This window comes from Marmota marmota, unplaced genomic scaffold (assembly GCF_001458135.2).
Source record: "Marmota marmota marmota unplaced genomic scaffold, marMar, whole genome shotgun sequence".
Taxonomy (NCBI): domain Eukaryota; kingdom Metazoa; phylum Chordata; class Mammalia; order Rodentia; family Sciuridae; genus Marmota; species Marmota marmota.
Genome location: NW_025999944.1, coordinates 7,859,149 through 7,871,825, shown reverse-complemented (window position 1 = coordinate 7,871,825; position 12,677 = coordinate 7,859,149). Strand labels below are relative to the sequence as shown.

Genomic DNA, 12,677 nt, shown 5'->3' with positions numbered 1-12,677 from the left:
GAGGTGGGGTACACTGGGGATTGAACTCAGGACCTTGCTAGTCACAAACCTAGCCCCTTTTTTTCTTTTTTATTTGGAGACATACATGGTCTCACTAAATCGCTGACACTAACCTTGAACTTCAGCTCCTGCTTCAGCCTCCTAAATAGCTGGGATTACATGTGTACACCACTGTGCCTGTCCCAGATTATTTTTGTGTACTTATTTAGCTCTCTCTCTCTTTCTTCCATGTGAAAGGCTTTCTTCTGATATCTGGTACTCCTTGACGGCTCACTATCAAGATTAGAGACTCCAAAGCCAGTTGGAAGCTTGAAGAGTTTGGGTGAGGCTTGTGGGCTTGAGGCATTGCAGGAGAATCATTTGCCACTTTTGGGGTAACCCCCATATCACTGTATCGTCAGCTATTTCCTTTGTGACTACTGAGATTCTTGAGGGGGGAATCTTTTAAATTCCTGCTTAAAGAGAACCATTTGTATATGACATATCTGGGTAGATGCAGTAATCGAAGACACAGCCCCCTTCGGGGTGGAGGCAGCCACTTTATCAACCCATTTGGTATGTAGTGCCCTTATCCTCAAGTGTGCACTCAGCTGGCTTGGTGTCTCTTGAGAGATGGACAGACATTTAGAGGCACAGAATAGGGGAAGATATCTGGTAATCATAACTTTTCAAAAAAAAAATCTTTGTTGTTCTTCCTCATCTAAGCCTCCCACTGTACCTCAGTGTCTAAGCAAGTGCTGTAAATCAGGTTGGTTTTGTGTATTCTAAAATTTTTTTGCTATTGTCTTTTGTCCTCTTTTCCCTATTCTTGTGGGAATATGAGGTAGTGGTTGTTGTTTTTAATGCACTCTTAACCTGACCATCCAATGTGTGTATACATAACTAATACAAGTGGCAACTTTAGCAGATTATTGAGACAATTCAAGAATTTTAAACAACATTATATATATTAATATGGAAGTTATGCAAATAGATTAATAAATACCTCTGTTTTAACAAATGACTTGAAACAATGGGAATAAATATAGTTGTTTCCGTGGGAAAATATGTAACTGGTACCTCCAGTGAGGCCAAAAATATGACTGCATTATAACTTAATTGTTCCCTGTAGTTATGTTCTATAAAGTCACCAAGAACATACTGAATCATTTCTGTTTGGGGAAATACAAAGTTAAGTTCCTGTCAAACTCCAGTCACAAAATTTTCATCAACCAATCAGTATATAAACTTGCTTTATGTGTGTTTCTGTTTAAAGGTGTTATATTTAATGCATTTTGTTGATTCACTAATCTTGAACTCTGGACCAAAATATAGCATTGGATTCTTGGCCAAAAGCACCGTCACTCATGCCTCAACAAGCTTTATCTGAGATACACATTTTCTCTATCAAGCACATCACAACCTTCTTGCACATAGGCACACTAGACAGCACTTCAGCATTGTGCTCAGGGCTACTCTAAGCAGTAAAATCAACAAAATGCCCAAAATTACCCAAATACTACCCAAAAAAATGCTACTAAGTAAAACATCAAACGGACTGTACACTTGTTTACACTGTGAGATTTAAGATAAGAAAGCAAAGTGTTACAGTGTTCAGCCTCAGCTGGAAATGTATGTCCAGTAACTCAAATTTTTCTCCCCTCTGTATATCCATGTAAAACTCCATGAGCAAATACTGATTTGTGAGTTACAAATATATTTTAGTAAGTAGTGAATTCACAAAAACAGAATCCATGAGAGGGAGGACCAGTTGTATATCCTGTCCCCAGTCCCTCTAGTTCTACAGGGAAAGGGCATTTATAATTCCTTTAGAACAACCATAGCATATTAAGTAACGCATTTGTGCAAACAAATATAAAACTGCTGTTTTTTAGAGCTTTTAGTAGCCAGTAGAATAGATAATAGCCAGTAATAAACTCAGTCATTAATACATCACCTCACTGACATTTACAGCCTTATGAAGTAGGTGTTATTTCTATTTAAAAGAAGAAAAATCTAGTTTGAATGACTTCAATGCTTTATACTCCCACAGCTAATAGAAGGAGGAGTTGGGATTTGTCTGTAACCTAAAAGCTTAACCATTACTTGGTTTTGAACCTCAACTCAAAAGAACCCTTGTCCCTGCTGCTAGGTCACTGAAGTTGTTTGTGGGGAAGGGCACTGTGCTACAATGACAAGATGTGTGTATGTGTTACCTGATTTATATTTAAGGATAATTCTCTTTTTTAAAAAAAAAAAGTTGTACTGACTGTTGTCATGATTATTTTAATTTTAGTCTTTTGCCCACTTTTAACTCTGATTTACTAATATAGTTAAAAATAGAGAAAAATAGCATATTATAATCATAGAATTTTAGAACTAGAGTTTCTTTGTAGATTGTGTAATATAGTCCAGTTGCTTTACACATGAGAAAACTGAAGCTCCTAGAAATAAACTTGCCAGAGTCACATGGTTAGTTATCACCAGTGTCCAAATTGCTTAACTCCCAATCTCTTTTCTCTGCCTAAGTTTTTCATAGCCCCTTTTATTCAGAAGATTGTTGTAACCAAATTTGGCAGACTTAGTTAAGACAAAATCTACAGTACTGTTAGCTACCAACTTTTTACATCTGACTTCTTGGATTGAGCCCCTAAACCCAGGATATTTGCAGGGGAACTGGCAAGGGAGGAAGCCGGCCTAGGAAAGCACTTCCTTCTCTTTACCAGTGGCACTGGCTAGTGACCCTTCAAAATGCAAGTGTTTTTAGACTTTATAATTTTTCATAGGAAGCTGGAAAATCAGATATTGTTACAAAATATTGGCAGCCATGTCAAACTTTAACCCATATACTGCAAGACCCAAACCAGAAATAGAAATGTCTGTGGGCTGTTTTGGGGTGCTGGCTTGAAACCTCTGTCTTAGCAGATTTTTCTTATGCTACAGTTTTCAGTTCTCAACACCACTAGTGACTATGAGAAGGAACCCAGTTTTCAGTGACAGATTAAGTGAATGCTCTTGGGTTACATGTATAAGTCAAAAACCATTAAGTGACTAGGCACAATCAGTCTGGCTGTTTATTTTGTGAAATTGTTTATGTGTATTTTGGCCTCATATTACCCACAATGCAAAGACCATATGTGTTTATTACAAGTTAGAATTGATTCATATTTGGACGTTAGAATTTTGCAGTCTCATATGTTAGCAGACTTGCCATCCTTATCTAATGCATGCAAGGTTCTGGCACAGCATTATCACATGCTGAAGTATGTATTTTATCTTGTTTGAAGGCAGTAGACAAACTACACACCACCTGTTACTCGCCTTCTCAGTACTCTAAAAAGTAGAATGTCCCCAAATATATCCAAAAATCTTACCTTACTCGTTTCCTGAGAAAATAATGGAAATAATGCTTTTTCAATTTAAAAAAAAAAAACATGAATGAATATGAAACTAAGCATTCTAAATCTGAAGTACAACTGCAGGTTATTGATGAACTTCTTTCCCATTCATATCAGAAAGTAACAGGTAAGAATAAATACCTGGAGAGTTCTGGGAGGAGCAATATCATTTATCTATATATTCAAAAATACACAGATTATAAATGTGCAATTTAGTGAGTATTCACAAAGTAGACATGCTTGGGTAACCTGCACACAGGTTAAAATGTGAAATATTTATAACTACTATTAATGGGTACTTGGCTTTTCATTTGTGAACTATTACATTTAGTGCTGCCATAAACATTCTTGAACATGTTCTTTGATGAGTTTCATATTCATCCCCATTGGGCCACATACCAGGCATGGAGTAGCGGGTCGTGGGGTATCCACAGGTTTAAGCTTTAATAGCTGCTGCCAGGTTTCCATTGTGTTTTGATCATTCAGACTCCTTGAGCAGCATGTGAGTTCCACATTCTAACCAACAGTGATCTTGGCTTTTCTGTTTTTATTCTAATGGGTGTCTGTCTCATCATTGTTCATTTCCTGAGTGATTACTGAGATTGAAACCTTTTCATTTGCCCATTGGCCATTTGGATATCCTCTCCTAAAGTACATTTATTTCAGGTTATTTCCACAATAGCTTTGTAAACTACTTAACCAGATTTTTTAAAATGAGTAGTTTGCATGTGTTAATATTCTTTTTTAAAAAATATATATTTTTTTTAGTTATAGGTGGACACAATATCTTTCTTTTCATGTGGTGCTAAAGATCAAACCCAAAGTCTCACACATGCTAGGCAAGCACTCCACCTCTGAGCCACAACCTCAGCCCAGCATGTGTTAACTTTCTTATTCAGAGAGCTAGTTAGCTTCCCCGTTGACTCCACTGCACAAATAACTTCTGAGAGATCTCTTGATATATGTATAAAACCAAAATGACTTTGGCCTCCAAAGATTTGGCCTCTAACTTTTGATCCTCCTGTGTAACTATGATTAGAGGCGTGTGTCACCACTCCCAGCTTGCCTTTTGTCTTTTTGGGTTCATAAATTCTGATTGGTAACAGAATAGCTGTTAGTAAATATAGCATTAGTAATTAGAAGAAGAATGGAGCTTAAATTGCCTTTAAAAAAATTTTATTTTGAGAAAGGGTCTCACTAAGTTGCTTAGGGCCTTACTATGTTTCTGAGGCTAGTCTCAAACTTATGATTCTCTTGCCTCAGCCTCCTGAGTTGCTGGGGTTACAAGGTATGAGCGTCTGTCCCTGGGTAAAAAATATTTTATATGTACAGTTTTGGGGAATTTTTTCCTGCTTATAGATTAATATAAACATTCACAGATTTGTGGTCAAAAATTCAAAACTTATAGAAATATATACCATAGATATTGCAGGTCTTCCATAATCTCACCTTTGAGAGATGATTAAATTTGGTTTTATTCATACAGATTTTCTTAAAATTTACTAACATATATTACAACTGATAATATACTTTATACCGTTTTACCTCTTGCTCTTTTAACCTAACAATAATTGTCGATCCTGAATTTTTAAATTTTTTAGAGTTTATGATAATTGGATACTCATTATTGAAAGTAAGAATGCCTTAGTGGATAGATTTTTAAAATATAACTTATATATTAGTCTCATTAACCATCTAAGCAGTGGCTCATTTTCTGGCAAGACTCAATGTCCATCTTTTAATTTACGTAACATTTGTGTTTCCTAGTATACAGAAGAGTTATAACTAGAAGAATCTAAATTTAACAGGTTGAAATTGACCTGTTAATCCTTTTTCCTAGTTGAGATAGCATAATTATGAAGCTTCAGTCTCCAAGCTGGTAAATGCACTCTCTGTTCTTTGAAACTCATGGATTACCTACTCTCTATAATGTGATGGTGGCTTCTCTCATCTCAGATGGGCAGATGACAGTTAGGTCATGGACATGTGCTCAGATACCTGCAAATCTGCTGGTTCTTCAAGAGTTATGCTTATTTCTAATTTGGTAGTTGCAATGGACAGTGTCATTAAACCCTTCCAAAAGCAAGTATCTTGGTCTCTGGAAATCTCTAAGATGATTTTTAATTTTTTTTAAAGCAGTGAGGCTAATTTAAAAATATAGAGTGTAAGGCTATTTTTAAAAACAATAATAGGCAAATTAAATAAAATAGTTTCCAAAGTGTTCTGCTTTATAGAGGAGCATAACATCTAATCTACAAACAAAATTTTTATTTTCCTTTAATCTATGGCAACTTTTCAGATTAATCATTATTATATTTGAAGGTCTGTAGTTTCAACAAACTGCACCTTATGTGGAGAATTATTGAACTGCATTTTCTCTATCCACGCCAAAAGGACTAATGTACAAAATAATGTTACTAAATAAAGGTGGTGTGCTTTTTTTAATACCTTCAATGTGGTTTTTTGCAAAATCAGTCTGGTTCTATGTTTGGGGTTAATTGGCTGAGTTTCCTGTACTAAAGTAGTACTTTGCTAGTTGAGGATTGTCTTCCAGTTTTATAAATGTGACTTTCTGTTCCATTGGCACCAGATGGACGTTTCTGTATGGATTATAGGCTTGCAATCTCAGGAACAGAAAATAGACATTCTTCTCTAGAGGCTTTTTTGTGACCGAAGTAGCATCACATAATAGCTGTCCTTAACAAGAACTATGGAACAGGGAGAGGTTTGAACATCAGTGTTATCACATGAAGGGAATGCTCTGCTGTGTCATTGCCACCCTGAGAGTGAAATCTTGGTTTTAATAGCTAATCAAGGGCTGGGGTTGTGGCTCAGCTGTAGAGTACTCGCTTAGCACATGTGAGGCCCTGGGTTCGATCCTCAGCACTACATATAAATAAATAAAATAAATATACTGTGTCTAACTACAACTAAAAAATAACTATTAAAAAATAGCTAATCAAATAATTGTAAAATAAATTATTTTAAGTTGGGCCCCTACCCCCCCAAAAAAATGATTCAGAATAATCCAACCATTAAATTTGCTTTGGAAACACTAGGAGATGAAAGAGTATAAATTTAAATGTCTAATTCCTCCTTTCTATGGATGGTGACTATCCAAGACAAAGTGACTATTAACCCTGTTTTTCACATGTTACCACTAGTTGTTTGGGGAAACAAAATGGTTCCCCATTTGCTCTTCTGGAAACAAAAGAAATAGAGCTGTAGTTCTTCAAACTGTTTGTGTAAATGGTCAAATTACTTTTAAATTACTTTTGTTTTTTTAACAGTCTTGTTTCCTGAGCTGAGAACTCATTACCAGACTTACCCCCAAGTATATTTTGTCTGCTAAATTAGCAAATCAAAACAAAACAACAAAAACTCCACCATAACTTGCATGTAGGTTTCTAGCAGTAAGGAAATACATGTGACAGATGCTTAGCCATTGTTGTGTGAGCAAGTTTCTTGCAATAAACATAAACAAGAATTGATGAGACCTTGAGGAGAGTCATTACACCCTAAACAGCAGGTCTGTATAGGGATTGTCTGTTGGAGGTTGGAAACCTCCTAGGATAACTGTGGGGTTGCTATTGCTCCCTAATACCACATTTTGTAGCTAGCTTTCATATTTTAGTTGGGGGGGCGTCCTTCTGTTGATGTCTTCTATATTACCGATGTTTTAAATGTGTTCCGGAGGAAGTAAAAACCAGATTTCGATGTTGAAACAAAACCTTGTGAAGGAGACTTAATCCCTTGTTTAGGAATGTGGGGATTTATAATTAAACTAATTTAATTTTTAGTAAGGTCTCGAGCCAGTACTGGCAAGCATAAAAGTTTCTTTAACACATATTTTATGGCATATATAAAATTAGCCTTGCTGAGCATAGTGGCGCACACCTATAATCCCAGTGGCTCAGGAGGCTGAGACAGGAGGATCTTGAGTTCAAAGCTAGCCTCAGCAATGTGAGGCGCTAAGCAACTCAGTGAGACCCTGTCTCTAAATAAAATACAAAATAGGACTGGGGATATGGCTCAGTGGCCAAGTGCCCCTGGGTTCAATCCCTGGTACATCCCACCCCACCCCCACCAAAAAATTAGCCTTATCTTCCATTTCTTGTGTTTGTGAGCCATGTGGGGGGGGCGGGGAACAGGTACTGTTTATAGACCTTCATTACTTGGTGTCTGACTTTACAATTGCAGTTTTCTCTGCGCTTTTGAATTGAAGAGAGTAAGTGGGACCCCTAATCAAAGACCCAAAATATTTTGAATGAAGGGTAGTTTTGTTGTTTTGAGGATAGAAGATGTTGTTTTATTCTTTTGGTGGCTCTCTGAAGTGACACTGAAGATCTTAGAATGTCAGTATTTATCTTTCTTGTTTCCTTTAGGTTAAGGTTAGAAATTTGTTATATCAGGTTAAATAAAATAGCAATTCTGCCTTAAAGGCTTTCTTGCTTAGTGGAAAAGCTGTGATTTATAAAGCCACAGTGTAACAGAAAAAGGTGATCGTGAAAAGCCTTGGGGCAAACTGGCTGTGTAGTATATTTTAAGCAATTTATATAGGTTACTTTAATTATTATCTTTTTGTTGTTCTTATTAGAACGGCCATTTTTAATAGTAGGATCCTCCGAACTGCTTAAACCAAATCTTGCTTGCTAGTGTTGAAAATAGGTTCGGATTTCTTCTTAAAGTCCAAACCATTTCTTTAAAGGCTAACAGATGTTTACTGTCCTTCCATCAGTGAAAGGTGATAGTTAAGTGTGGTCTTAACTAGTTCCTTTCCTCTTTGCCTTGAACATCATGTTCAGTGCAAGTAGATTTGCTTGCATCCACTTGGGCTTTTGACCAAAACACACACCCATACCCTGCCTACCTCTCTGGAACTGGTTCAAGATTTGGAGAGAAGGGTTTATTTGGGGGTGTTTCCCTTGTCTTATCTCTGGGTGAGCAGATGCTAGGGTTGAATTTATTTTGGCCCTTTCGTTTTAAATTTGGAAGTGAAGCAAGAGTTTAAAGTACAACAGAAGAGACTGCCGAACTTTAGACATGAGGGATCCGGGGAGGAAGGTGCGTACCTGCATGCTGAAATATTCTTCTAGAGTTTCTCTCGGGAGTGATGGTCCTTATGCAGATAGATAACTGTAAGCTAATAACTACCACTCAAGAGGAAAATATTTAAAACTATGTAAAGATCTGTGTAGCACTCAAATTGTATGTTTGTGTGCTTAATTTTGGCAGCAATGCCTCTTGTATTCATACTTGTAAAATTGATGGTAGAATCAGTGTATTTTGAATTTTATTTGAAAGCCTTTTGGAAAACTTAGGAAGATGAGTATTTGCCAGGAAAAATGTTTCATTTGTTATTGATCTTCAAGGGAATGACTGAAAAAAGTATATAGATACCTTAAGCGTTCTGTCATTTTGTCTTCTAAAGCCTCAAATAAAGAGAGCTACAAATGGTTATCAGATAAAGGTTACCCAGCTTCTCAGAGATGAAAAGCAATTCTCTTCATTGGTTGTTAAAATTTATCTTTATCCAGTAATTTCAAGCACAGTGTCTTGAGTAGATAGGAGACCAGACTGACTTCTTTCTTTTTTTTCCAGAGCCTGGCCCAACTAGAGAATCTGTGCAAACAACTGTATGAAACAACAGATACAACCACTCGACTGCAGGCAGAGAAAGCCTTGGTTGAATTCACCAACAGCCCTGACTGCCTGAGCAAGTGCCAGCTGCTCCTCGAGAGAGGAAGTGTACGTAAGATTTGACAAATCCTAGAGGATAACAGAGGCTTAGGGAAAATATTCTGGTTCTAAGCTTAGGAATTCGTCAGGATGGCCTCTGTTCCTTGATCTTCTACATGTCCCAGCTCGCTCCATTTTTTTTTTTATATTTATTTATTTTTAGTTGGACACAATACCTTTACTTTACTCATTTATTTCTATGTGGTACTGAGGATTGAACCCCGGGTCTCACACATGTGAGGCGAGCATTCTACCGCTGAGCCACAACCCCAGCCCCTCTCCATTTTATTTTTGAAAAGCATCATATTTGCCAGATTTGCATATGACCTCTACAGGAAAATTTCTTGAAATGTGTATTAGAGTCCTGTCCCTGTTCATCTTGCAGAAGACAGGGCTATATATAAATGACCTCTCCTACCTAAAGTCCTTATCACTGTATAAGACCCTCAATCTTTTGTGTTTTGCCTCCTTCATATCATAGCTTCTGCTTATTACCTTTTACAAGTCTAGGAAATAAAGACCTTGACAATGAAAATTACAGGAAGTTTAGCTTTCAACATTAGAACCTCTTCCAGCTTAAAAATGGCATGGTAGTAATCAAAATAATACTTCTAATGAGACATAATTTGATAAAATTACTAGTTTTTGCAAGAAGGACGTCTTAGTAAGATCCCATCAGGGTACCATGAAAGGGCATGGAGAGTCAGAATCACAAGTAGTTATTAGCAAGTAACGCTAGCTTGCTTGCTTTCTCTGTGTGCATGTATGCACATGGCATGCACATGTTGGGGATTGCACCTAGCACTTCACACAGACTAGGCAAGTGCTCTACCACTGAGCTACATCCCCAGCCTTCTGAGACAGGAATCTGAATTACCCAGGCTGGCCTCGAACTTATGACCCTCCTGCCTCAACTTCCAAAGTAGCTTGGATGACAAGCATGCGGCACTGTGCCCTGCTAGCACTAGTCTTCTCAGCACAAATGGTGACATAGTCAGGTGCAATTCTCCTGATTGTCCTAATGTCCAAAGAACTTTAGGCATGCCTAGCTACATTATCTTGTTTTACAAATGAAAAGGAAGAAACCAATAAGTGCGAAAAGTAGCTAAAATTATTATCATTGTAGTAAAAGTTTTTAAAATTAGAAATGATAATCCAATATTATATCCTGATAGGAGGGTATCATTTTAAAAAAAAGTTTATCCCTAAAAATTGGTTTATAAAAATTACTTTCCATCTGGAAGGAGATGTAAAATAATGAAAGCAGTTAATCTGTTGAGAGGGCAGAATTCTAGATAACTTTATTTTTTCAGTTTTCATTACTATTGTCATAGTGTTGTTTATGTAATAGGTAGTACAAATTTTAGTTCAGATTATCCTTTAGTAGCTAAGGATTATAGAGAGTGAATAGTGGTCTATTCTATTCTAAGCTTTCTGAATCTAATATTTAAGTCATTTATCCTTTGCATTTGCCTGTGGGAGATGCACAGCCAGCACTTCCAGTTGACTTCTGCTAAAGCTCCAGTGCAGTCTCTGACTGCTAACTCTGGGGCCTTGTTGACAGTTCACAGACTGGAAAGCAGAATTGGTACAATATGTGCTGTGGTTATGGTAGACTCTTGCATTATTAGTGGTTTGACCTATCAGTCTAAATTGTGTTCTAAGTGACTTGAATAAATATCACATGTCAAAATTGCTTTTATTAAAGATTTTTTTATACCATGGTATATTACATAATTCTCACAGCTGTGAATAGCCTACTGTCTTTAGGACTTTTATTTTCATGGAAAATTATTCTTAGACTCAGGTGGCTCAGGCAGGAGGATGGCAAGTTAAAAACCATTCAGGGCAACCTAGTGAGACCCTTGAGACCCTGTCTCAAAACAAAAAATGAAAATGGTTGGGAGTGTAGAACAATGTTACAGTGCTCCTGGGTTGGATTCCCAATATGATTGATTGACTAATGATTAATGAATGAATGATTGATAGATAGATAGATAAATAGATAGGGCTGTTGATGTAGCTCAGTGATAGAGCATTTGTGCAAGCCCTAGTTCAATCCCCAGTACTGCAAAAAAAACTATCATATATATTCCCCAGAGTTATAAATGATCAATAGGTTTGCTGGTGGAAAGAAATAATTTGGAGATTAACCGTGCAGCATAATGTGGTAGTTTCCTCTAATATTTTTCTTTTTTCTTTTCCACTACCATACTACAGGAATATTTTGAGGTGAAACATCAGTATAAAATCTCTAACAAATCTTGTGACTGAATTACCAATACAATTTTAAGTCCTTCTTCCCCCTCTTTTACAGTCATCTTACTCCCAGTTACTGGCAGCTACATGCCTTACCAAGCTTGTGTCACGCACAAACAACCCTCTACCGTTGGAACAACGAATAGATATTCGTAAGTATGGAATTTTCTGATCTGGCTTAAAGAAATTAATTTGTTTAGTGGTGTACTAGTAATAGATAAACGTAAAAAAGTGTTTGTTTTTTTTTTCCAGTTTTATAATAGATATGGGCTTGTTTGGTAATGTGCTAAAATTGCTAAGCATACAGAATATCTAGAATCCAGGTTTTTCCCAGAATTTTTGGCCTATGAAAGTAAAGAGGATCTAATACAATTACTTCCAGATAAATCCCAAGTCATCCCTTTAGTTGTCAGATTTCTTTCATTTAGTTTTTATTGTCACCTATAACTCAAAAAACTTTTCTAGGGATTTTGAATTCTGTGTAAGACCATGTTATCTAGTCATGTAGGAGTAGATTCAAGGCTGCTATGCTTCATATGAATTTGAAAGCCCATCAATAATATTAAATATGAGGTCCCAGCATATTATTTCTCAGCATAAACAATTAAGAGAGTAAAGGGTGAACAGTCTGATATTATGATTTCTTGACCTATGCTTGCTTGAAGACAAACCCCCTTCTCTGGCAGAGCTGTCTATTAAGTGGATGTTTCTTCCCACAGGGAATTATGTGCTCAACTACCTTGCCACACGGCCAAAGTTGGCTACTTTTGTGACGCAAGCACTTATTCAGTTATATGCCAGGATCACAAAACTGGGCTGGTTTGACTGTCAGAAGGATGACTATGTCTTCAGAAATGCAATCACAGATGTCACAAGGTTTTTACAGGTATAGCATATGTGTTTGATATAATAGGAATGGGAAAAGCAACAGAAACATCTAACTTATGTTAATCTACTTAAAAAATTACACAAAATGGGGTTTTTGGCATATTCTCTTCTTCGTCTTTTTTGTCCTTATTGTCTTTGCATTGTCGGCACAAACAAACCTTGCCTCTTCTTTTCAAAAATGCCTACATAATATTCCCAGTGAAATGCCATAGTTTATTTATTTAGTCTCCTATAGCTGGGCATTTTGTTTGTTTCCATTTTTTGGCTGTTAAATATGTTAAGTCTATTCCAATATATATATTTTGTACTTGAGTAAGTGTATTTGAAAGGCAAATTTTTTGCCTTGGAATTAATTCAGCTGAAGGGATAGTTAATATTTTCAAATAACCCTCAAAATGTTATATCTCATTTATA

General features: G+C 36.5%; 1 protein-coding gene across 5 annotated transcripts in view; it reads left to right on the top strand.

The window, feature by feature from the left end:
- The first annotated feature begins 215 nt into the window (after positions 1-215).
- Positions 216-12,677, top strand: part of Xpo7 (exportin 7) — a 48,260-nt gene continuing 35,798 nt past the window's right edge. Inside the window, exons 1-4 of one of the 5 annotated variants that reach the window (XM_015499524.2) lie at positions 216-322; positions 8,979-9,125; positions 11,434-11,527; positions 12,095-12,261. Coding sequence is in view for 2 of the 5 variants with exons in the window: in XM_015499522.2 (XP_015355008.1) it covers positions 8,421-8,441; positions 8,979-9,125; positions 11,434-11,527; positions 12,095-12,261 (429 nt within the window). In the remaining 3 variants the exon portion in view is untranslated. Of the gene's footprint in view, positions 323-8,307; positions 8,516-8,973; positions 9,126-11,433; positions 11,528-12,094; positions 12,262-12,677 lie in introns of those variants that run through there. The other 4 variants (XM_015499522.2, XM_015499523.2, XM_015499525.2 and 1 more) reach the window with 4 other exon arrangements.